Source organism: Pituophis catenifer, unplaced genomic scaffold, assembly GCF_029215685.1.
Source record: "Pituophis catenifer annectens isolate HBS135680 unplaced genomic scaffold, rPitCat1.0.hap2 SCAF_1, whole genome shotgun sequence".
NCBI lineage: Eukaryota > Metazoa > Chordata > Lepidosauria > Squamata > Colubridae > Pituophis > Pituophis catenifer.
Window position 1 is genome coordinate 176,762,354 of NW_027256881.1, and position 27,187 is coordinate 176,789,540.

The 27,187-nt window shown below is 38.9% G+C and overlaps 1 protein-coding gene across 2 annotated transcripts in view; it reads left to right on the plus strand.

Annotated features, from left to right (window-relative positions):
• The window catches only part of PLEKHM3 (pleckstrin homology domain containing M3), an 80,731-nt gene that overhangs the window by 26,945 nt on the left and 26,599 nt on the right, over positions 1-27,187 (plus strand). For both annotated transcript variants that reach the window (XM_070933209.1, XM_070933210.1), the window contains exons 4-5: positions 5,982-6,127; positions 11,830-12,023. In XM_070933209.1, the coding sequence (XP_070789310.1) occupies positions 5,982-6,127; positions 11,830-12,023 (340 nt within the window). The remainder of the gene's footprint in view (positions 1-5,981; positions 6,128-11,829; positions 12,024-27,187) is intronic.

The following is a 27,187-nucleotide window of genomic DNA, read 5'->3' on the forward strand; positions in this document are numbered from 1 at the left end:
ATTACGCGGCAAGAAAAAGATTTAAAGTGCTAATGGAATGAAAAAGACTATGGTACTGACCCCAACTACTTTATACTTCTAAATTGTGTGGAAAATTATTGGACTTATTAACCTGACAGCTGAATAAATTTAAAGTGGAAATTGAAATATGGCTGACATCAAGGATGGAGGATCATTATTATATGAGCCAGCAAATTCACAAGTTGTGACTGTAAAGGTTTTACAAGAACTCTTAAATTTCTATACTTCTGTTATATTGGAATCAGTTGAAAGGACTATTCAAAATTATAATCTGGAGAACAACAATGATTTGCTGTCTGGAAAAGAGGAAGAAAATCAAGTTATTTCGACTTTGGAGCAGGAAAAAGAGGCTGTCAGGATCACGATGGAAGTTAGCACACTGAAAACAGAGGTTTTGGCAGAAGCTTCTATGCAGTTAACTGAAAAGCAGCAAATAGACTCTTTCCTGCAGACTGATAAACTTTATCGTGACAATTTTTGGCTTGATAGACAGAATCAATTTTCAAGGAAGGAAGTGACTGATTATATAAGCAGGAAGAGTCGAAATGGAGGTTTCAAATTGAAGGAGATAACTTTTAGAAGAGAACTATTTCCAAAGATGCATCAGCCTCAAATCTATATTCAAAAATTTTCGAAAATAAAAGCAGGGGGAGGAGCAATGTTGAAGAAGAAAGTACTATTGAAGAAGAAGGGCTGGAAAAAATATAGAAAGAAAGGAAGAATTGAAGATTAGTTTCTTTTGGGGAGGATTTTAATAATAAATTGGAAAAGTTTACTGAAATTAGTATTTTTTAAGTTTAAGTAAAAATGTTTAAAAATGGATAGCTTTTTTTAAAATTATTGAGGTATTAAAATGCTTAACTTTAAACTTAATTGATAACTTTCTGAAAGTTTTGAAATTGATATTTTGAAGAATGAACTCAAGAAGTTTACTGAAATTAGTATTTTTTTTAAGTTTAAGTAAAAATGTTTAACTAAAAATGGATAGCTTTTTAAAAATTACTGAGGTATTAAAATGGTTAACTTTAAAGTTAATGGATAGCTTTCTGAAAGTTTTGAAATTGATATTTTGAAGAATGAACTCAAGAGTTAGAAATAATTTAACTCAATGGATTAATAGTATCTTTAAGGTTATATTCTGAAGAATATTCTATTGAAGTGTCTTTTTAAAAACTTACTGAAGTATTAAAATGGTTAATTTAAAATTGAATGGATATAAAATAATATTTTTTTTCTTCTAAAAAGATATGTTTTAAGGAAAGTTTTATAATGTTTAAATTAGAACTCCAAAAGGGGAGGCTGATGAACAATTTTTAAAAGAGGAGTTAAAGAGTGTGAGGGAGTTTTGAATCTTATAGTAAATTAGTATATTTTAGCTTATGTTTGTTTAATACTATATCCTGTTTTTGCTCTGGGAAGTCGGGGGTGGGGGTGGGGAAGGGGGGGTTGTAGGTTTTGTGGGTATAAAATGGTTGTTTAATTTTCAATAAAATTTAAAGATAGATAAATGTATTAATAGTGAAGTAAGAAGAGTGGGGGAAGTCATAATAAAGGATATGATAATATTAAGCTATGATAAATATTGGAGGAGCAAAAAGAAGGCACAAAAGATGTATTCAGAAGATATATTGACTGATTGATTATGTATTGTTTGTTTGTTTATAAAATAAAAAAAACTTTTTGAATAAAAAAAACAATTTTAGCCTGCAGAATGCTTGTGGGGGGGGGGGGGTTAGAAGAGGCAAAAAACCAGGCAAAATGGCCAATTTTTGGCCAAAAAACAAGCCATTTTTGCCTCGATTTAGCCTGAAGAATGCTTGTGGAGGTGGGGGGGGGGGTGTGAAAAGGCAAAAAAACAGGCAAAAATGGCCCATTTTTCACCTTCACTGCCTCCACAAGATAGAAAGAGAGAGAGAGAGAGAGAAAGAGGGAGAGAGAGAGACAGAAAGAGGGAGAGAGGGAGAGAAGGAAAGAGAGAGGGAAAGAAAAAGAGAGGGAGAGAGAAATAGAGAAAGAAAAAGAATGAAAGAGAAAGGGGGGAGAGAGAGAAAGAGGAAAAGAAGGAGAGAGAGGGAGAGAGACAAAGAAAGAGAAAGACAGACGGAAAGAGAGAAAGGGGAGGGAGAGAGAAAGAGAGAGGAGAGACAGACAGACAGACAGACAGAGAGAAGGGGAGGGAGAGAGACAAAGACAGAGAGAAGGAGAGAGAGAGAGAGAAAGAAAAGAGAGAGAAGGAAAGAGAGAGAGACAAAGAGATAGAGAAAGACAAAGAGAGAGGGAGAGGGAGAGATTTCTCAAGCTCCTTGGGGCTGAGAAGAATTGCAGCAAAATTGAGTTTGCTGAAGTGGACCACTAGACTCCTAAATAACTGAAAAAACGATTTAGAAAAAAAAAAAAAAGAAATGGCAACCAAAAGAGCAACATGCAAACAAAAGCAAATAAAACACCCCCAGGAGCAAAACAAATTAAAGTTTAATTTGTGTGCATTGTTCAATGGACTGTTAAATTGGCCATGCCCACACAGTCACATGACCTAGCCACGCCCACCTAGTCACATGACTACCTAGCCAAGCCCTCCCAGCCGATCCGGCCCCCCAACAGTTTGAGGGACCATGAATTGTTTAAAAAGCTTGAGGACTCCTGGCCTAGAAGGATGACACATGGGTCATGGACACGTACTTTTAAAAGAGAAGGTCTGCTTTCAGACATGCCTTATCTCTATAGCACATCATATTTACTTTGCTTTTGTTGGAACTGCTGCCTAATTAAAGAAACTGGACATGACAAATTGTATGGATTTTTGAAGCAAGCTTAAATCCACTTCATTTGGAAAGAAATGCCAATGAACTCAATGCAGACTTCTGAATAACATGCAAATGAGTGCACATTTAATCCAATTGTTATAAAAAACTGCATGCTGCAAACTACGAAGAATTTTGAAAATATTATTTTCTGTTTTTAATTATGGATTATTCTATCTCCCAGACATAAGATGCACCCTCACAAAACAATATTGCTCTCTCTGGATGTTATAAGATGTTATAAGATTGGGAAGCATTAGAAATTGTCTTCTAACTTCCTCTCTCCCAATAATTAGAGATGGTTCTTGACTAGAAAGATAGACTTTTAAAACCTTGATATGCTACTCATTATCGCCCCAGCAAAGTCTGTAGTTTGGGGCCTGTGATGCTCATTTTCAATTTCCATTATTTTATTTCTGCCACTTTAACCCCGTGTCGGTTTTTAAAACAAATATTTTTATTGTAATACTTAATCTTTGTTTTCTTTTTAATGATTTTTTATTATTATCACCTCCTACTGCAAGGATTTATAAAATTGTGCTAAATATATTCAGCATGCTTTAAAATGAGAAAAATACTGCTTAATTAATGAGAGAACTTTCAAAATCAAATGGAACTTTAGGTAATGATATATTTGTACATTTTAAGATTGCTATACAATTTTTTGGGTGGGATGACAGTAAATGTGACAGTAATTTTCTCAAAAAAATGTATGCTTGTTTGTCTTTGTTATCAAGGGTCTCAATTAATGAGAGTCAGAACCATAATTTAAACTAAATATGATTATTACTTGAAAGCATTGATTTCTGAATCTTTTAAGAAAATCTCCAAATAGTTCCAACAAATGTTCTTAAAATTCAGTGCTTTTGGGTGGGGGGAGAAGGTAAGGAATACATTTTTCAAATCTACATAAATCTAGTTGCACCCCACTCCATTAACATTTTTCTCCTCATTTCTAGACAGTTATATCCCTAAAGCTTTTTAAATCCCTTTAATAAACATTGACAATAAGAATAATTATATTTATAAAGACAAAAATATGTTTCAAGAATGATCCGAATGTTAGGATTCCAATGATGAATCAATACTGATAGAATATCAATAATTGTTTTGATAAAGTGCTGATGAAACAAAATCCCTTTGCACTTTTCAAAAGACAAATTAACTGTTCTAGAAATATGTAATGTAGAATTTAACAAGAGGAAGATGCAATATAGAAAATGCTATTTTATTTCTTTAAATATAATGAAATGTTTGTTAAACCTTTAAAAAAAACCTTAACAATTGGACTCCGTTTATAAGTCCTGAAGCCTAGACATCCTGTGTAACAAAATACAGTGTTACATTATATCATTGCTTCCTTATTTCTTTCCTTATTTGAAGAAAATAGCTTAATTGCTGTCACTGACATGCATTTTGTCACCATGCATTACGTTGAGCTTCAGAACATCAAAGGAATCAACTGTATTCATAATTAGAAGTAAAAGGATTGCAAAATAGCAGGCCTTGTTAAAAAACAACAGCCACACAACTGAAGGAAAGTACAAAGGGTGTTGCACAATTTAACATAGAAAATATAACACTACAGTGGCCTTATAACATGAACTTTTAATATACATTTTCTTTTATTAAATTTGACATTTTGAGTGCTCTAAGCAACACAGACTATTGTGCATGATATGATATATGATCCAGGTAAAATGTGTTGTTAAGGAAATGGAGCAGAAGTAGAAATCGGGGGAAAAACATAGAGAAATAGTGTATGAAAACAGGGTGAGCAAAAATTGCTTCTTTGGGAGATGTTGGAAAATAAGAATATAGACTTCTTAAGGAAGGGGGAATCTGATCAATGTGCATTGTCTGTGATTATATTCAATACTTCAAAAGCAAATTTAAGATAATATGAGATGCTTCAAATCTCTATTTACTTAGAATGTTAATTAGCTATAAAGACTTCGTTTTGCTGTGATAGTTTTATATCAAGATTCATGTACCTACACTTTGTCTTAGTACTTCAGACCAGCCTTGGACTGGATAGGCATACATCCTAATAAATATTTAATTTTGCTGTCTGCTTGATGGAGAAGCCCTTGATGAATTTATGCCTGGTACATTTCTGCAAGGGAGAGTTCTTTCCAACATGCCTGCCACTATAAAAATGGTGAAGCAAAAATTCAACAGATCTATAATTCTCCCTAATCTCGTCCTACATCTTCTCTCAGCAGCTTTAACCAGCATAGCTAGTAGTGAGAAATCTGAGAAAGGCAGCTTAACAACCTCTGAAAGGCCACATGTTACATATCCATGCTCTGAAGGAAAGGGGTACAAAATCATTTCTGCCTTGGAAAGTATTTTTAGAGAAGAATTAATATAGAAGAATTATTTACTTTGTGTTGGGAGGAAGGACTTAATTGTGTAAAATTATAATACCACCTAAAGATACTGTGATTCTACTGGGTAAAAGGGAAAGGTGCATTGATTTTCAAAAACAATTAGAAATTCTAAATATATAAATAGCTGAAAAATCATTTTGCAGGTTACAGCTGTAAGACATCTATCTTTAAAGTTTGTTTGACTAAATAAAACAAGAGAAAAACATTAAAAACATGAAATTAGTATTAGTATAAATCATGGAATTATTTTTAAAAATGAATAATAGAATGCTAAAAAATTGATCCATTTGACAGTACAGATACAGGGACCTGGAAAATATTCAGTCCAATTTACATTACTGCTGGACTTGATAAAGAATTTGGATTTTTATGATTGCTTTGAATCTTAAGAGTCAGTTCAGTCATCGGAATTTCTAGTTTTCACATGTGAAAACAGTTTCTTCCTGCTCTTCGTTTTGGAATCTCTTGAATCAGCTATCTCTCATGAAGTCTTCTGCAAAACTAAAGAAAAAAGTATTAAGATACATCAGTTGGATGGCTCCTAGAGATGCCAATCAAAACACACAATTATTCTCACCATGCATGCGTGTGTAAAGGCAAAAAATGGGAAAAGCAATTGCAAAAAGTGAAAGCCAATGATATCTGAAGCTCCATGAAATTCTGTGGCTGAGATACAGTAATTACATGGTAAAGTAATGGAAACTTTTTTTCAGTGTAACTAAGAATCTGCTTTTTACACCAGTCTTTTTTTTCTCCCTATTTGAAGGTTGTCAGCGTTGCATTGGCTTAAGCAGTGGGAAAGCAAAGGTATGCAACTACAGTGGATGGTATTACTGCAACCTCTGTCACGTTGATGATACCTTTCTAATTCCTGCACGGCTAGTTCATAACTGGGATACTTCAAAATACAAGGTAAAAGTAGATACATGCTGACAATAGTACAAGTACTTGCTCCCTGATTATAGTGTGGAACATGCTCACAGTACTGCCCAATAGGAAAACATTATATAATAATAATAATAATAATAATTTTATTTCTATACCGCCCTTCTCCCGAAGGACTCAGGGCGGTGTACAGCCTATTTAAAAACACAAACAAAACAATGATATAAAATTTAAAATAATTAAATAAATGGCTCAAATTTAAAACCCCAATAAATTTAAATACCCCAATTTAAAACTATTGTATTGATAGTCCGGCCTGGCGGAACAACAGGGTCTTCAATGCGCAGCGAAACACCCGGAGGTCAGATATCTTACGAATTTCCGGGGGCAGTTCATTCCACAGGGCTGGGGCTCCCACAGAGAAGGCCCTCCCCCTGGGCGTCGCCAGCCGACATAACTTGGCTGACGGCACCCTGAGGAGACCCTCTCTGTGGGAACGAACTGGTCGGTGGGAGGCTATTGGTGGCAGAAGACGGTCTCGGAGGTATCCGGGTCCTATGCCATGGAGCGCTTTAAAGGTGGTAACCAACACCTTGAATCGCACCCGGAAGACCACCGGGAGCCAGTGCAGCTCGCGCAGGAGGGGTGTCACATGGGCATAACGGGTTGCGCCCATAACCACCCGCGCGGCCGCATTCTGGACCAGTTGGAGCCTCCGAGTGCTCTTCAAGGGGAGCCCCATGTAGAGAGCATTACAATAGTCCAACCGGGAAGTAACAAGGGCATGAGTGACCGTGCGCAGGGCGTCCCGATCCAGAAAGGGCTGCAACTGGCGAATCAGGCGAACCTGATAAAAGGCCCCCCTGGCCACGGCCGTCATATGCTCTTCTAAAGACAGCCGCGCATCCAGGAGGACACCCAGATTGCGAGCCCTCTCCGTGGGGGGCAAAGATTCACCCCCAATAGTCAGCGATGGCACCTGCTGACTATATCGGGGCGCCGGAAGCCACAACCACTCGGTCTTGGAGGGGTTGAGTCTGAGCCTGTTCCTCCCCATCCAGGCCCGCACGGCCTCCAGGCAGCGGGACATCACATCAAGGGCATCGTTGGGGTGGTCTGGGGTGGAGATGTACAGCTGGGTATCGTCAGCGTACAGATGACACTTCACTCCAAAACCACGGATGATCTCACCCAGCGGCTTCACATAAATGTTGAACAGGAGGGGCGAGAGGACCGACCCTTGCGGCACTCCCCATGCGAGACGCCTCGAGGTCGACCTCTGCCCCCCTGCCAACACGAACTGCGAGCGGTCGGAGAGGAAGGAGGAGAACCACCGCAAAACGGTGCCCCCTATTCCTAACCCCCTGAACCGCTGCAGCATGATACCATGGTCGATGGTATCAAAAGCCGCTGAGAGATCTAATAGGACTAGGACAGAGGAACAACCCCTGTCCCGAGCCCTCCAGAGATCATCCACCAACGCGACCAATGCCATTTCTGTGCTGTACCCCTGCCTGAAGCCCGACTGGTACGGGTCTAGATAGATAGCTTCATCCAGGTGCCGGGGAAGTTGTCATGCCACCACGCTCTCAACAACCTTCGCCACAAAACGAAGGTTGGAGACTGGACGATAGTTGGCTAATTCAGCCGGGTCCAGGGAAGGCTTCTTGAGGAGGGGCCTCACTACCGCCTCTTTCAAGGCAGCAGGAAAGGCACCCTCACCCAAAGAAGCACCTATAATCCCCTGGAGCCAGCCTCGTGTAACCTCCCGGGAGGCCAGTACCAACCAGGAGGGACACGGGTCCAATAAACACGTGGCGGCACTAATCTTACCCAGAACCCTGTCCACATCCTCGGGAGTCACAGGATCAAACTCCTCCCAGATAACATTCTCAAGGCCTGCCCCGGTCTCCTCCCGTGGACTCATCCAATCGGAGTCCAAGCCATCCCGAATCCGAGCGACTTTATCATGCAGGAATTGCACAAAATCCTCAGCACGACCCTGCAAGGGATCTTCCCGCACTCCCCCCCGAAGAAGGGAGTGGGTCACCCTAAACAGGGCGGCTGGGCGGTTCTCTGCAGATGCGATAAGAGCGGAAAAATGGTTAGATTTTGCCGCTTTTATCGCCACTAGGTAGGTCTTGATATAGGACCTCACCTGTGTCCGGTCGGAATCGGATTGACTAGTCCTCCAAATGCTCTCTAGGCGTCTTTTCCGACGCTTCATCTCTCTCAGCTCCTCAGAGAACCAAGGAGCTAATTGAGATCGGCATCGGGTCAGAGGCCGCAAAGGCACGACGCGATCCAAAGCTCCGGCGGCCGCCCTTTCCCAGGCGGCCACCAGCTCTTCAGTCGAGTCATGTGTTAGAGTCTCAGGAAACGGCCCAAGCTCCGTCAGGAACCTTTCGGGATCCATCAGGCGCCTGGGACGGAACCATCTGGTCGGTTCCGTCTCCCTGCGGTGGGGGCAAGCGGTAGGAAAGTCTAGTTGAAGGAGTGAATGATCTGTCCATGACAAGGGTTTAATATCTAGGTCCCCTCTACCAAGATCATTCCATCAGTCAATCAGTATTTTGTGACTACGTGTCATTATATTATATAAAACTATGAAAAAAGAACAGAAAATTAATAATTTAAGAGGGAGGGGAAAATATCAACAAATGAAAAAGCATGCAGGGAATTGGATTAAGATGGAACCAATACTAAAACTGAGAGCTTAACCATTTCTTTGAGTTTAATATTGCAAAGGTAGCATCCTGACTACCAACAGCTGTAATCACATCTGCAAGGAGGTAGAATAGTTGTTCAGCTATTGATGCTCACACTGCAAAGGCCAAGAGGGAGGAAATATAATTGCATGATTATATTTGAGAATGAGACAGGAGTTTGTCCCCTCATGTAATGCAAATAAAACAGTTTTACTAAGTGAGAAACTTGGAGGTTTTCTAATTTCCAGTACCTTACCAGTGTCAGATTAATTCTAATGAAGATTAAAAGTAACTCCATTTCTGTCCTGATGATGATCTGGCCAAGTTGAAAGCCCAAGCAAAAGCCCAAGCAACAAAGGCTAATGCAATTCTGCATGCAGATAGGTGAACGCCCCGAAGCACACAAGACTCACAGCCTCCAGTAGAAAGCCTCAGTTGCCCACAACAACCAGTGGTGGGATTCAAATTTTTTTACTACTGGTTCTGTGGGCGTGGCTTGGTGGGCGTGGCAGGAGAAGGATACTGTAAAATTCCATTCCTTCCCCATTCCAGGTGAAGGTTACTGCAAAATCCCCATTTCCTCTTGATCAGCTGGAACTCGGGAGACAGAGAATAGATGGGGGCGGGGCCAGTCAGAAGTGGCATTTACTGGTTCTCCGAACTACTTAAAATTTCCGCTACTGGTTCTCCAGAACTGGTCAGAACCTGCTGAATACCACCTCTACAACAAACGTTAGAATCCCAATCAGCATGCATGCCATGCAACTACTGTAGTATTCATGCAGCTGGGCCATAGTTGTGGCTGGTTATGGTGGTTAACCTGAGAATATCCAAAGGTGGCAGCAAAACCTTTGTTTATGTTGTAGCCTCATTGTCATTGTCCTCAAAAAAGCTTCAAAAGTTGTGCAAAGGACAGCTGGCAGGAAACTGGACACTTTTTACCAATCTGGGCACTGAGTTTGGGGGTGAAGGAGAAAAGCTGAAACCATTCATTAGCTCACCTGTAGAGAATGAGGCAAGAGTGGCAGAAATACAGAACCATCACCTGGACAAAAGAGGCTGAAATATTTTTTAAATTCAGGCCAACAACATAACTTTCAAAAGTAGTTCAGGCACATCCCTCCCTAATCCACTTAAGTATTAAAAAAAAGTTTTCTGTTAACTATTTTGTAAGAGAGCCAATGTGTTGGATTAGGAGCCAGGAGATCCTGGTTCTGGTTCATAGAACTGTAGTTGCTCTTTAAGCCAATCAGGCAATCTAAGCCCAACCTACTTTCACATATTGTTTTTGTGGAAAAAAATAGGAGAGAGAACTATGTGTGTTACCTTGAGCTCCTGAATGAAAGGTGGAATATAAATCTAACAAATACAGAATTTGTCTCAGATTTGGAATCTGGCTACAAGCCATAGTTCTGTCATCTAACTTTCAAGCATTTATCCTAAAATAACTTAATACGATTATTCCTATATTATAATTTTAGCTTTTTGGATTAAATATAGTGATATAAAAGTGTAGCACATAAAAAAATAAATACATTATTTAACTATTTAAAGTATTATTATAATATTAGTGCTACTTAATATTATAAAAAAAGGGGAACAGAAGATATTAAACAAACAGAGATATTTGTGTTCTTGAATATCTTACAAATTTTGGCAAGTTCTTAGATATATGCATCCAAAAAGAAAAAAAGAAACAAAAATGGCTAAAAAAATATCAAAAGTAACAAATTTCACTAAATTCTCATTGCTATTGCAAATAATAACAACAGTTTTAGTAATGGTGTATTGTACTAAGTTTGAATGGTCAGTTCCCTACTAGTATTTCACAATCCCCTAGTTGTGAAAAATATTATAAACTTTCATTCTGGACTACAAGAAAGAAGAATCATGAAAATGTAGGAGATGGGCTAAAATATAAAACAAAATAGCAGTGCTTTTGGTTTAAAAGAGAGAAAAAAATATCCCTTATTAGACTATTTCCCCATGTTATTGAATTACAAGCCTAAGAACAACACTGAAAAGCCCTAGCTCGTTTGTAAAAGTAAAGAAATACAGGGAGACATTACTTATTCTTAATTTCAGCATGTTATCTTTTGTGGGCAGGTGAAGCTATGTTTACAAGATAGCGGGGATTCATCTTAATACTAAAATAGTAACAACCTTCATCAGAGTTGAAGTTGTTTAAAATATATGTTTATGACTGAAGAATTCTCTGTTCTCCCACCTTCATCATCACAGTTGCTGAAAATGATTGGGAATTCAGAGAGAAGACTATTTGTTTATTCTGCAACTCTTCTTATTTGTTTGCTCTATCGGGTTTTTAGATTTCACACCAGTTTTACACTCTGTGACATAATTAAGTAAAAACAAGATATAACCTAGCAAGAGAAAATACTGTATATGGTAGCAGCCTTTTGCTACTTACATGCTACAGTATATCTAGTCTTTGCCAGTGAGTTTATATTAAATTCCACAGACCCTGGTAGGTGTAGATTTATTTAATACCTATGTATACTGCTCAAAAAAATAAAGGGAACACAAGCAGAAGACATCCGAGATCTGAATGAATGAAATAGCCTTATTAAATACTTTGTTTTTTACATACAATAGTTTATACACTGCTCAAACAACTAAAGGGAACACAAAACTACTGTATGTAATGAACAAAGTATTTAATAAGACTATTTCATTCATTCAGATCTTGGATGTCTTCTGCTTGTGTTCCCTTTATTTTTTTGAGCAGTGTAGTTAGTATAACTTTTGGAACATTCCACTAACTGAATTTTGCTTCTTTGAAATGTTTAACACCAGAATTTAGTTTATATCTACAGGGTGCTTTTTTAATAAATAATTTTTAATTATATCTACAGGGTGCTTTTTTAATAAATAAGATTATAGTATGTCTTATCATAACACAAATAACACTAGCATAATGCCACTGAGAGAGTGATGTACTGATTGCCTCTGAGCAGTTAAAGATTTATTAGAAGATAAGCTTTATGGATTTCCCCCTTTTAGGTATCAAAGCAAGCCAAAGAATTCCTAGAATATGTTTATGAAGAGCCCCTGATTGACATTCAGAGAGAAAATCCCATATTGTACAGACATGTTGAGCCATTGGCAAGTGTGGCCCGCCTGAGACAGCAACTGAAATCCCTCCGAGCCTATTTATTCAGCTGCAGAGCAGCAGTGGCTGAAGACCTGCGAAGAAGGTAAGACAAAAGAACAGTCAAGGACTAGCTTCCTGGAGCCATCTTCCTTCTTACACTTTCTTTCTTTAGTTCCCATGACCCAGCAATTAAAATATAGCCCATTGTGCCTGACTCCAAAGGGTAACTGGATACTTTCAGTGCAACTGGATGGTTCACTGGCCAAAGGGATGGATCTGCCTGTCTGCCTGCCTGCCTCCCTCCCTCCCTCCCTCCCTATATCAGGGGTGTCAAACTTGCGTTGTCACGGCAGCGTCATGTGACGTATCGTGACTTTTTCCCCCTTCGCATGACACATCTGGTCTGCGGGCGAATTTGACAGCCCTGATCTATATGAAAGTACAGTCGCATATCATCACATTCAAACTATGTAGATTATACAACTGCAGCACTTGAAAAGCTGATCTAGTCACTGTTAAATTAATATACTAACCAATTCAGTCCTGGAATCATGGTCCTTCTGCTTGAGAATTTTCTACACTGGAAATGAAATGCCAGAGTAGATATAGGTCCCTGCATAAATGCAAATTAAAATTATATATGGCGTCCAGGATTCTTATGATTGTTATTAATGCTGGAAGAACAGCAGTAAAAATCTGCTGGTTTTGGCATCCTAAACAAATATGATGAAAGTTCTGGGCTTGGAAACACTTTTCTTCATTTTTTCTGTCACTCTCTCATCTATCACCTTAACAACAGCTCCAACTATAGGAAGGAGTGAAGCCAGACTTGCTTTTCAAATGATGAGGTGCCTCCCTTCTAGGCAGGACATGTTTTCCAATCTCTGAAAATACAGGAGACAGAGAATGGGATTTCCTCTGTTGCCAAGAACCTATAGAAAGTACTGAGTCCCAAATGCTCCCCATTTACTTTCTCTGGCCTGGGATCTATTAGGAGAGCAAGAGCAGGATAAAATAGGGAGTGTTCGGTCTTTCACTATCATCGTGGTGGGTGATAGGAGCCTGATGGCACAGTGATTAGAATGCAGTATTACAAGCTGACTCTGCCGACTGCCAGCAGTTTGATTCTGACCGGCAAAAGTCGATTCATCCTTCATCCCTCTGAGGTCAGTAAAATGAGGACCCAGATTGTTGGGGGCAATATGCTGACTCTGTAAACTGCTGTAAAATACTATGAAGTGGTATATAAGTCTAAGTGCTATTGCTATTGTTATCATCCATGTCCCCATTATTCTGAGTGTTGGTGGAAAGGGTATGTCTGTGTGTGCATACACACACGCATGTTCACTTTGGCATCTTCATCCATATAATCCAAAGGAAATCATTTTGGCTGTTTAGGAGATAACCTTGGTTGATGTCATGATTAATAATGTCAAAACCCAATAAAAGTATTAATGTTACTGAAGTGCCCAAACTTAGTAGCTACGTTCCTATTATAAATCCATTTGCATTGTCTCTATTTGGGATTGTGAAACAAAGGAAGTTGAAAATCTCTGCAGTTGAAGAAGGCACATGTTGTATTTTCTTAATATCATATAAGAATCACCTTGCTTTTCCCTATCTTACTTTTTAAAGAACTTCATTTGTAATACTGGCTATAATATATCCTTCAATTAGTATGAGATTGAAGGCTGGATGCTTTATGGGAGATTCAGTTCAGAAAAGGCATCAGAGAAAGAGATTACAAGCTTTTGATTAACAGCAAAGCAAAAAAGAGTGTTTGATTAAAATAAAGAGGCAGGGAGGGCCAAAGCAAGTCAATGAAGAGAATAGAAAAAAAGAGATCAAAGGAAACAGAGAGTGAAAAGCAACTGGGCTCGAAGACATGGGGCAAAGGGGAGGGGGGAATGAGGATACTAGCAGAGGCACCAAGAGCCAGTGCTGATGGAAAAAGGTGATAGAAAAGGGTACAGAGGAAGCTGTGAAGAGGCATTCAAGGTAGCACAGGAACAAAAGCAAACCTGAGAAAATAAGAACCATTGCAAATGACAAAAAAGGAAACAAAGGGGGATTAGAGACTAAAGCAGTTGAGTGGGCAGGCTGTAGAAAATGGAGAGGATACAGTTAGGACGTAGATTGGAAATAATGCAGAGAGCTAAAATGTTGAATTATTATCAAACTTGGTAAAAAGTTACATTAAGCTTATCATTTGGGGGAAAGAAGTTAATATGGGTGTGTGTACACCTGCAGAAGGTGATTGAGGAAGTAACAATGAAGATGAAAAACAAATCTTATTGTAGGCTAAATAATGTCTATAAAAGATGTTTGAGCAACAGTACAAAGTTTAATTTTCTCTCTTAATTCAGATAAACTGTAACTTACCTTGTACTTAAAAAGCCATCTGGGTTGGTATACTACCTGATTTGAACCTTATAACTTATCAGCATGAGTGCCGCCAGAACTCCAGTTCTTTCTTTTACACTGTAGTCCCCAGACAAATGATATTCAGTTTCCTTTCCACCTCCTTCCTGGTGGCATGTGTTACCTAACATGTAGGCTGAAGATGTAAACATATTTGAGGGTATATCTCTTAGAATAAAAGTGCACTTTTGACAAAAAAAACTTTTTTGAACTCCAGAACTCATTTGTTATCTTCTTTTGTACCAGATTCCTAGTGATTGCCTGGACAAGTCCATGCAATATTCTTGTAACATTTTTCAGAAGTGATTTCATTGACTTCTTATTACTAAAAAAGAGTGACTTCAGTGTCTCCCAGTTTCTTGCCTATTGCCTTTAACCACTATACCAAAATGGTTATTTAACTTATCTTAGTGGATATTTAATTAAATACCTAAATAATTAGAATGTATATAGCATATTCAGAATCAAAAGTAAAGGTGAAGGTTTAGATAGTTTTGGGCTGACCCAGAACCTGCGGTCTAAAGGGATCAATTTCTATTCAGCTTAAGAGTCCTGATATAACTCCCATTAGCACCATTAGTCAATAGTTATTTTGACCCCGTAGAAGCCAATCTGTAGATCCTGGTGTATCTCCTTTCTCTTCTACTGAGCCACTTTACTGGGACCTCTGGTGTCATATGACCAATAGTGATACAAATGGATATACAGTAAGTTTGTTCTGTCACTATTTCCTCAAGAAAAATAGGTTGAACATTGAAATAATTCGAATCAAACAAAGTTATATTACTGTAAAAAGTCACAATCACAGCAGTGTCTAGCAGTTCATTTAAAAACTGAACTGAAAACTTTCTGTGCTTGAAAAGGTTTTCTCTAGCTATCATAACAGGAAGGATGAAAACTTGAAACACTTAAATACTTTTAAAACACTTTAAAAAGTGTTTTTGAAAAGCACCTCAACTTTACTGATCATAGAGTCTAAAACTTTTGCTTTTAAATAGTTGCAACTTCATTTCCAGTCACTAATGCAAAGAAAAAAACAGTCAGCTAATAAATAATGTCTCAAAGGTACTTTTTCAAAAGACAACTGGACTGGTTTTTGGTTTTTTGGTTGTTGTTTTTTTTTGGAGGAAGAAGAAGATGTTTCGCTTCTCATCCAAGAAGCTTGGATGGATGAGAAGTGAAACATCTTCTTTTTCTTCCTCAAACAAAACAAAACAAAACCCAGTCCAGTTGCCTTTTGAAAACACATCATTGAGACAACCATGACCTGGATGACTGAGAATCTCCATTATTAGACACTAATTAGATATTATTAGACTAATTAGACATTATTAGTCACTAATAAATAATGGTAGCAAATAGGCCTATAAGTAGTTCTCAGTTCATGATGATAATTAGGACCAGAAACTCTGTTGCTAAATAGAAAATCATGCAACTGTGATGACTTACGATGGCAGTTCTGATAGTTCCAATTGTGGTCATTAAGTGAATCTTGCACGGTTCTTAAGATACCACATGGCTATGACTTACAACTGGCTGCCAGCTTGCTAAAAGTTGTTACATATTTGCCATTTGTAACTATGAAAGTAATGTTTTGTCAAACTGTCCATAATCAATTTTGTTATTGTTAGTTGCCAAGTCATGTCCGACCCATTGCGACCCCATGGACAACGTTCCTCCAGGCTTTCCTGTCCTCTATCACAGCGGTCACTAACTGGTGGTCCGTGAGAAAATTTTGGTGGTCCACAGAAAAATTATTTGCATTCTTTTATATTGCACTAAATCAGGGATCCTCAAACTAGGCCCCTGGGACAGATATGTGCAATGAATGTTTATGTTGCTGCAGAGAGTCTCCCCCTTCAGGGACCTTTTGTGTGGGTCAGAGGGGAACAGAAATTCCAACTTGGGGTCTGCTTTGGCCTCCTGGTGCAGGGCTTTGGGCGAAGGCTGGAGGGAAGTGCCACTGGTGGTGAAGAGCCGGAGGGCCTTGTTCCAGTGGGACTGTCTCATGGCCTGGAACTGGCTGACCATCTCAGGCCGCTGAGCTTCCAGGTGCCGGTACTGGCCTTGCACTCCCACAGGTCTTCCCTCTGTTTGGAAAGCCTATGTTCATAGTCCTCAGTGAGGTGCTTCTACTGAGCCTCCTTCTTGGTCAGATCCAATTTGAACTGAGCTGTTTTGCCAACTCTTTCTCATGGAGGCTGCTTAGCTCCAACAACTGCTTCCTTTTGGGGCCCTAAGTAGCCCATGCGGGGAGGTGAGGAGTGGCTGGGAGGGGAGGGGTGAGTAGAGGCTAGCGAGGGACCCCTTGAGGTGAGTGACATTGAGTTGGCCATGCCCACCCAGCCACATGACCACCTGGCCACGCCCACCCAGCTGGTCATTAGGCAGATCATATTAGTGGTCCACGGGATTTAAAATTATGAATTTAGTGGTCCCTGAGGTCAGAAAGGTTGGTGACCCCTGCTCTACCATCCTCTGGAGTCCATTTAAGCTCATGCCTACTGCTTCAGTGACTCCATCCAGCCACCTTGTTCTCTGTCGTCCACTTCTTCTTTTGCTCTCAATCTTTCTCAGCATTAGGCTCTTCTCCAATGAGTCCTTCCTTCTCATTAGGTGGCCAAAGTATTTGAGTTTCATCTTCAGGATCTGGCCTTCTAAAGAGCAGTCAGGGTTGATCTCCTTTAGGACTGACCAGTTTGATCGCCTTGCAGTCCAAGGGACTCGCAGGAGTCTTCTCCAGCACCATAGTTCAAAGGCCTCAATTCTTTGACGCTCAGCCTTTCTTGTGGTCCAACTTTCACAGCCATACATTGCAACTGGGAAAACCATAGCCTAGACTATATGCACTTTCGTTGGCAGGATGATATTTCTGTTTTTTAGTAAGCTATCTAGATTTGCCATAGCTTTCCTCCCCAGGAACAAGCGTCTTTTAATTTCTTGGCTGCAATTTCTTAGCTTTTAATTTCCCATCCGCGGTGATCTTGCAGCCCAGGGAAATAAATTCTGTCACTACCTCCATTTCTTCCCCATCTATTTGCCAGGAATTAAGAGGGCCGGATGCCATGCCATGATCTTAAGTTTTCTTAATGTTGAGTTTCAAGCCAACTTTTGCACTCTGCTTCTTCACCCGTATCAAGAGGCTCTTTACTTCCTCTTCACTTTCTTCCGTTAGAGTGGCATCATCTGCATATCTGAGGTTGTTGATATTTCTCCCGGCAATCTTAATTCCAACTTTTGATTCATCTAGCCCCGCCTTTCTCATGATGTACTCTGCATATAAGTTAAATAGGCAGGGTAACAGTATACAGCCTTGCCGGACTCCTTTCTCAATTTTGAACCAATTAGTGGTTCTGTGTCCAGTTCTCACTGCTGCTTCTTGACCCGCATATAGATTTCTCAAGAGATAAATAAGATGGTCTGGTATTCCCATCTCTTTAAGAACTTGCCGCAATTTGTTGTGATCCACACAATCAAAAGCTTTAGCATAGTCAATGAAGCAGAAGTAGATGTTTTTCTGGAACTCCCTAGCTTTCTCCATGATCCAGCATATGTTGGCAATTTGAAGTCTAGTTCCTCTGTCTCTTTGAAATCCTGCCTGTACTTCTGGTAGTTCTCGATCCACATACTGCTGGAGCCTAGCTTGTAGGATTTTGAGCATAACTTTACTAGCATGAGATATGAGTGCAATGGTGCGATAGTTTGAACATTCTTTGGCATTGCCTTTCTTTGGAATTGGAATGTAAACTGACCTTTTCCAATCCTGTGGCCACTGTTAAGTTTTCCAAATTTGCTGGCAAATTGAGTGTAGCACTTTTACTGCATCGTCTTTTAAAATTTTGAATAGCTCAGCTGGGATACTGTCACCTCCACTAGCTTTGTTGTTGCTCAGGTCTCCCAAGGCCCATTTGATTTCACATTCTAGGATGTCTAGCTCGAGGTCAGTGACCACCCCATCTTGGTTATCAGGGATGTTAAATTCATTCTTGTATAGTTTTTCTGTGTAATTTTGCCACCTTTTCTCAATCTCTTCTGCCTCTGTTAAGTCCCTGCCATTTTGGTCCTTTATCATGCCCATCTTTGCATGAAACGTTCCCTTCATATCTCCAATTTTCTTGAAGAGATCTCTGGTCCTCCCTATTCTATTGTTTTCTTCTATTTCTTTGCATTGTTCATTTAAGAAGTATTCTTATCTCTTCTAGCTGTTGTCTGGAATTCTGCATTCAGTTGGGTGTATCTTTCTCTTTCTCCCTTGCCTTTCGCTTCCCTTCTTTCCTCAGCTATTGGCAAAACTTCCTCAGACAGCCATTTTGCTTTCTTGCATTTCTTTTTCTTTTTTGTAAAGTTTTTTTTTATTTTTTACACAAACACACACACAAACATACAATGTATTTTTGCTGAACAGAGTATTCGGTTGGTTAACAAATTTAAACAATTTTCAGTCTTTTCAACTAAAATTACAATTTCTAGACCTCCTTTTTTGCCATAACATTTATTTTCATCTATTTTGTACCAATATTGCCCTTCATTTTCATCTCTAATTTTGACCAAATTTCATTTTCCCTTCTATTCTATATTAAACCCCTTCCCATTTTCATCTAATTTTTATATCCATCATCAAATTAATTAATTATGTGGTGTTATAGTTATTTAATTCTTATATTAATAATAAACCCACTTATTTTATAACATACAGTACATTTCCTTAACTAATACAATCCAATATTTTAATATAAATCAATTGATTATATAGATACCTTTTTCATTTATATATAAACCAGAAGAAAAAAAAAACCTTAGTTGAATTTAAAAATATTCTAACTATTATCCTCTAATCATATAGCTTTCCCCCTGTATTACTCCAAATCATCACTTAATCGTTTGTACACACACCACCGTAAACCATTAAAAACATTTCAATTATTATTCCAATTATTTTTCAATTCATTTTCACCATCATATGATTTAACATTATTTCTTACTACAATTCATATTTCAATTCTAGTCATATACATCATATTCCTCTTTCATTTCTTTCCTTTTTTTCCCTTTCCCTTTTTATTTTTACCTTTTTCTTTCCCCTTTTTTCCTTTTGTGCCTTAAAATCCTGATCTCTCCTGTTTTGCCCTATATTTCCCATTGTTCCCCCTTTCTTTTCTTTTTTTGTTTCACCACTGTTTATCCCACTATTTATCCCAGTATTATCATTTTGTATTTCAAAGTCCTGATCTCTTCTATTTTGCCCTATATTTCTTATTATTTTCCATCCTTTTTCTCTCTTTTTTCTTTTCACTGTAAATTCCAGTGTAATCGTTTAAGTTCTTTATATTCTTTCTGTTTCATCCTCCCTTCCTTATTTGTCTCTTTCCATCCTCTTTATTTTTTTCATTGTTAATCCCAATGTAATCTCTAAAAACCTCCTTTTTATTATTACTATTCACATGTTCAGTTACTTCTTCATATTTAATCACATTGTCTTTATCTTCTTTATTTTCAGCCTCTATGTCTTGCATCTCCATCTTCATTTCCTTGTCTGCTTGCGTATGCTCCATCTCAGCTTTTGTGTCCCCAGATTTTAATCCTCAATGTAACATTGTAGTTATTTCTCTTATTTCCATTTTCCATGACAAGTACATCAATTTAATCATTTCTCTAATTTCCTGCACCATTTTATTCTTTTTGAGTTAATATTATTCCGATTTTAAAAGTTCTGCTTGCAGACAAAGAAATCCTCCCCAAAAGTTCTCATGGCTGTTATCTGTAAAGTTCACAATTTTCCAAAACAAAGACCAAGTTGCAATATTCCTTTTTTACTCATGAAGGTGTCTCTCTGCAATCCACAATTTCCGATTGTCTAACAAATATCCATTTTGTTTCAATCTACATTAACAATCTTACTTAGCTTCTCTTTCTTCTCTTTTTCTTTTTAGCTTTAAAAATATCAAATCAGTTTTATAGTCCAGTCCGAATTTAAACAGCTCTTCTCACTTCTTTTTTCCTTTTATTTATACAACATTTCTGTTGTATTCTGTTGTAAAATGGCTTATTGTCCATTCTCTTTTCTTTTTCTTGAAATTCAAAAAAGAAAGGGGGAAAAAGGATCTCTTTATTTCTTTCTGATCCTTTAACCAATCTTGGGGCAATTTCTCTAGTTATTTAAAATTTTCCAAATTATTTCCAAATAATTTTGTTTAAAAGTCAATTTTCCATCGGGTTTTTGTCCCTTTAAGATTACGCTTCAAAATCTTCTTTTCTTCCACCCATACTCATTAGCCACTGTTTTATCACTAGGGGTCTTAAAGTTAAAAAAATATTTCCGTATTGTTGTTTCAAGGGGTTGGCTGTTGTTTCAAGGGTTGGCTGTCACTCACTCGGCTTCAAAAAACTCTGTTCCATTCATCACTCCTGCTCAATGCTTAGTCCGGTTGCCCCAGCTTTGTGACAGCCGCAATGGCTGCCGTCACCGGCCACCGAGTCATAGAGAGTTTCCTCTGACCTTCGAGGAACTTGCCTGTTCCTCTTGGTCTTCCGAGGTGCCTCTCCTTCTTCCTCGTCCCTACAGGACGGTTCTCGTCCGAAGACCCCTCGGCAGTGGTTCGTCAGTCCGGGTTTTCACGGAGCTCATCAGAGCCCACTAATTCCCCAACTGTCTCGCCGCAACACTTCCGGTCAAATCCTTGCATTTCTTTTTCTTTGGGATGGTTTTAGTTGCTACCTCTTGTACAATGTTGCGAACCTCCATCCATAGTTCTTCAGGCACTCTGTCTATCAGATCTAATTCCTTAAATCTATTTGTCACTTCTTCTGTATATTCATCAGGGATATGATATAGTTCATACCTGAGTGGTTTGTTGCTTTTCCCTACTTTCTTCAAATTTTGAAATGGGAAGCTCATGATCTGAGCCACAGTCAGCTCCTGGTCTTGTTTTTACTGACTGTATAGAGCAGTGGTTCTCAACCTTCCTAATGCTGCGACCCTTTAATACAGTTCCTCATGTTGTGGTGACCCCCAAGCAGGGGTGGATTCTAAATTTTTTTACTACCGGTTCTGTGGGCGTGGCTTATTTTGTGGGTGTGGCTTGGAGGTCATGTGACTGGGTGGGCGTGGCTAGCTGGTCATGTGACCGGGTGGCCATGGTTATGTGTATAGGGACTACTCAGAGGGCTGAAAAAAGTCATTTCTGACAGGTCCTCGGACTTTTGACTGGTCCTCACACTTATGACCATCCTCACATTTATGCCTGTGCAGCATTCTTAACAACCATGTCACTCATTTCACAACTGCTTCTCTTCAACATGGTGATAAGATAGGGCAAAAAACGTAAAATGTGAGGACAGTCGTAAATTTGAGGACTGGTTAAAAGTGTGAGGACCAATCAAAAATAACTTTTTCAGCCCTCTCCCTGTGCACAAAAGGACTACCCAGAAGGCTGAAAAAAGTGATTTCTGACAGGTCCTCGCACTTTTGACCGGTCTTCGCAGTTATGACTGGTCATCATTTATGCCCATTGTAGCATTCTTAACAACCGTGTCACTCATTTCACAACTGCTTCTCTTCACCATGGTGACAAGATAGGGCAAAAACGTAAATTGTGAGGACAGTCGTAAGTTCGAGGACTGGTCAAAAGTGTGAGGACCAGTCAAAAATAACCTTTTCAGCCCTCTGAGTAGTCCATATGCATAAAAGGATACAGCAATAGAGAGGGATGAAGGAAGGGAAGGGAAATTAGAGTAGGAGTGAGGGTAAGAGAGGGAGGAAGAGAGGAGGAGAAGGAGAAAGAAAGAGGAAGTAGGGAGAAGAAGAAGAGGGGGGAAGAGAAAGTAAGAAGGAAAGAAAAGACAGAGGTGGTAGGTTTGAGGAGAAAGATTGCTGTACAATAAAAAAGATGAAAGGGAAGAAAGCCAACCCCAAACAAATATAAAGATATTAAGATAAAGAATGAATTGTTAAACTTTAAAGAATAAAAGAGAACAAATATGAATAAATAGCAATAATTAGAAACACACATACAAACATACAGCGTATTTTCTTTGAACAGAGTATTTGGCCGGTTCACAAATTTAAACAGTTGTAGGAGGTTAGCACCCATCCCCTTCCTAGAAGAATGAAATATTAAAAAGGCAGAATATTATATTTCCCTGGATGAGAAATGGAGAAGCATATTTTACAGACAAAGCAGCTCCCACCTTCCTGCCCCCCACCCTTTGTTAATGGGCCAGAGGCAGAAAGTCAATCCTTTGTCAAAGGACATTTGCAACACAATAGCAACAGAAACTAACACAATTGGCCCCATCTAGCAACCGAAACTCACCACACGTGACCTGGGAAGCATGTGACCTGGGAAGCACATGTGACCATCAGCCAGCAACGCTAGCTAAGACCCCCACACCCTGGGAGTCTGACAACCAATCAGGATACTCTTTCGGGGCCCCAAGAAATGCAAAGCCAGAGAGAGCATAAAAACCCGAGGATTTACTGTATCTGCCCCTTTTCTGTTCAGGAACTCAAGCCATGTGATCCTGTCCACCATTAAACCATCTTTGCAAGCAGTCTCCATGTTTCCAGTGTCTTTTTCCCCACTTGGAGCAGAACCCAGAAGGATATTTCTTCCAACATAGTGTTTAGTCATTTCAATTAAATTTACAATTTCTATATTTCCTTTTTACCATATTTATTCCTCATCTATTTTTTAAAAAAACCAATATTACCCTTCATCCTCATCTCTAATCTTAATCAAATTCAATTTTTCCCTTCTATTCTATATTATACCCCTTCATATTGTCATCTGTTTTTATATCCATCCTCACATTGGTTAATTATGTAATTATGTAATACAGTTGTTTAATACAAATTCAACATTTTAATATAAATCAATTAGTTATATAACTATCTTTTTTGTATATTAATCAATATGAACATGAATATTCCAATTATTTCCATGCAATCCAATTTCTTACAAATCAATTAATTATATTTACCAATAATAATAAACCAAATAATTTCCCCCATATATTCCTCCAAACCACAACCATTTCTGCTTTCAACACAATATACAATTAATAGTATCTCAATTATTACAATTCCCTAGTTAAATAGAGCTTTTTTTCTTTTGTGTTTTAAAATCTTGAACCTCCTCTTTTCCCCTAAATTTCCCATTGTTTGCAGTTTTGCACCTACCTTTTTTGGTGAGGAAAAAGAAAAAGAAATCTCTCTGCCTCATTTTGTCACGTTGCAGCAAAGACCCTGCTTACTTTCAATTTCGCTTTTTCAGCATAGCTAGGGGGAAAAAAATCTGCTCCAGGAATTTACCTCTTTGCAGCTAGTACATAAAAGTTACTTAAGCGTAACTTAAGTTTTGTTACACTGTCTGTAAAATAAATTAATTAATTAATTAATTTATTTATTTATTTATTTATTTATTTATTTATTTATTTATTTATTTATTTATTTATTTTTCAAACTTCTATACCGCCCTTCTCCTTTCGGACTCAGAGCGGTGAACAGCCAAGATAAAAAACATTTATACATAAAGTTAAAAATAGATTTAAAATAATTAAATAAATTTGGCCCGTAATTTAAAACTTATCAATTTAAAATCCGTATCAAATTTTAAAACCAATCATAAAATCAGGACAGTCCGGCTAACTGAAAAAAATAGGTTTTTATGGCCCGACGAAAAGTCCAGAGGTCTGAGATCACTCGTATCTCTGGGGGTAGATTATTCCAAAGGGTAGGTGCCACCACAGAGAAGGCTCTCCCCCTGGGGGCCGCCAGCCGACATTGTCTGGTCGACGGCACCCTGAGGAGGCCCTCTCTGTGGGAGCGAACTGGCCGGTGGGAGGCAATTGGTGGCAGAAGGCGGTCCCGTAAGTACCCCAGCCCTAAGCCATGGAGCGCTTTAAAGGTGATCACCAATACCTTGAAATGCACCCGGAAGTCCACGGGAAGCCAATGCAGCTCGCGCAGGAGAGGAGTCACATGGGAGCGCCCCATCGCTCCCATAATCCCCCGCGTGGCCGCATTCTGCACCAGTTAGAGCCTCCGGGTGTACCCCAAGGGGAGCCCCATGTAGAGAGTGTTACAATAGTCCAGACGAGAAGTGACGAGTGCTTGAGTGACCGTGCGTAGGGAGTCCCGATCCAGAAAGGGGCACAACTGGCGTATCAGGCGAATCTGATAGAAAGCCCCCCTGGCCACGGCCATCATATGCTCTTCTAAAGACAGCCGTGCGTCCAGGAGGACACCCAAGTTGTGGGCCCTTTCCATGGGGGCCAATGATTCGCCCCCAATAACCAGCGATGGCGTCAGCTGGCTATACCGGGATGCTGGCAGCCACAGCCACTCGGTCTTGGAAGGGTTGAGTCAAAGCCTGTTTCTCCCCATCCAGACCTGCACGGCCTCCAGACACTGGGACATCACTTCCAAGGCATGGTTGGGATGGTCTGGGGTGGAGATGTACAGCTGAGTATCATCAGCGTACTGATGGAACTCCACCCCAAAACCACGGATGATCTCACCCAGCGGCTTCACATAAATGTTGAACAGGAGGGGTGAGAGAACCGACCCTTGTGCCACCCCACAAACAAGGCGCCTTGGGGTCGACCGCTGCCCCCCTGTCAACACAGATTGCGACCGGTCGGAGAGATAGGAGGAGAACCACCGCAAAACGGTGCCCCCCACTCCCAGTCCCTCCAGCCGGCGCAACATGATACCATGGTCGATGGTATCAAAAGCCGCTGAGAGATCTAACAGGACCAGGATAGAGGAATAACCCCTATCCCGAGCCCTCCAGAGATCATCCACCAACGCGACCAATGCCGTTTCCGTGCTGTACCCAGGTCTGAAGCCGGACTGGAGCGGATCCAAATAGACAGCTTCATCCATTAGGCAGACCTTTGTCATCCATTTTCACCATCAGTTGTAATATGCTCTATTTTGTTCAGTTCAGTTTTGCTTTATTTTATTTTGATGTTTATTGTTTAATTTTTTTGTGCTGGTCTGTAAAGATTGATTGGTTGATTCACACTTGAACTTATTTCTCAAAATTAGTCAGTAACAAACATAATGAAAGTTTCACAAGGATATTGATGCAATGGAAAAAAGGTATCAGGCAAGGGGAATCTATTAATGCTGGCTGATTATTGTTGGACACTGCAGGGAGATGCATCAGACACTGAGTATAAACAAAAATCAGCAAAACATTTTTAGATCTGTTCAAGTTGTACAGTGTGTCAGAAACATTATGCAATTAAATATATTAGTCATTAAAAGCTAATTTCATATTTCTCAAGACTCTTATGTGATACAATATCTAAATACTATATTTGGTTTTTTTTGAAGGAGTCTATCATAATCACCAAAAGTTTTTCAGGAAGCAAATGTTTGAAGAAAAATTGTCGTTAAAGGCTAGGTGAAAATTGTTACTGATTGAGAATTTGGATCCATTATGTTTTATGTGAGCAACAATGGATGTTAGTCTAATTCAGGTTAAATTTTAAGGCAAAGATATTTTTGTTAAAAGTCCTTTATGGTCTAAATTTAAGTTATTTGGGTCAGGCCCAATTTCTTTGTACCTATAGTGTAACTCCTTTTTAAAACCTGGGAGAAGGGAATCTTTAAATAATGCCAGTATCTGTTAAGTGAATGAGTCCTAAGTTTGAAACTAATTTCCTTGGGTAATGCCATGGATTCATTCCTTTTCGTAATTGTTTTATGGTGCTATTTTGATACGGGTTTGGTTTATGGTTAATTTTTAATTTGCAGGAATCTATTGAATGTTTATTAACTTGACTAAATGATTATATTTTATGGTACTCTTTTATGCCCAGTAAAATTTAGCTAAATTTGTCCTGTCTAAACTGTCCTTGGTCCAGCCTTGGGATTTGTTCATAATATTACTTTTGAAGCACTCAGCCTCAGGATGCAACTCAGCTGGTTCCATCCATTAAATACATGATCTTCGTGACCCTGAGGGTCCTTTGCTCTCTCTGAGTGGGATGAGGGAAACTTCTTAATGCACTTGGAGTGCCATCATCAGCTGCATTCTGCTGTTTGCTTCCATCAAAATGAACAAGACACATTTCCACAATAAAGAGAGGTTCCATAAAACAACCCAACAAAATTGAGTAGCTTTAGTTTTTTGAAAAAGCTTTTCCTGTAATCTAGTTTCCATGGTAATAGGAATAAGTATATTTTTCCTACTCGAATTCTTTTGCTGATAATGTGCTTAAATGTGTTTGTCGCATGCAATCCTTAAGAGTGCTTTCATTTAGAATTAAATTGAGGAAATGTTGGAATATCAATACCTTCTAGTCTCACAAGACACAAATCACTTTTTTGCCCACTACATATTTTGTGTATTTTCATGCATTTTTGTTAATTCTTCATTTAAATAGTATTTAAAATATATTACATTGGCAAAAATAAGGGACATAACTTCAGATCATGGTCATAATACTTATATTTAAAGAAAATAATTATTTGGTAGTTTTTGAGCTCATCATATTTAAATAAAAATTAAAAAAAATACAACTACTGTACATCTCAAGTGTATTTATAAAATTGAAGCATATTGCTTCCAGCAAGTAGTGGCAAACCTCAAAATAATAACCTAGTATTCAGGAGTGCCTTTTAAAAATACACGTCATTGGCTCAACTCAGCAGTGAATTCAGAACCAATGATTCCCACTTTGTCATCTTCAACCAACAGAAGATAATTTATTAAGTTAACAACCTTCTATACAGGCTAAAGGTGACAAAGTGGAAATCATTGGTTTTCATATTCGATAAAATGTCATATTTTGATATAACTGGCTTAAGGTTAACTCAACTTTCCATCCTTCTGA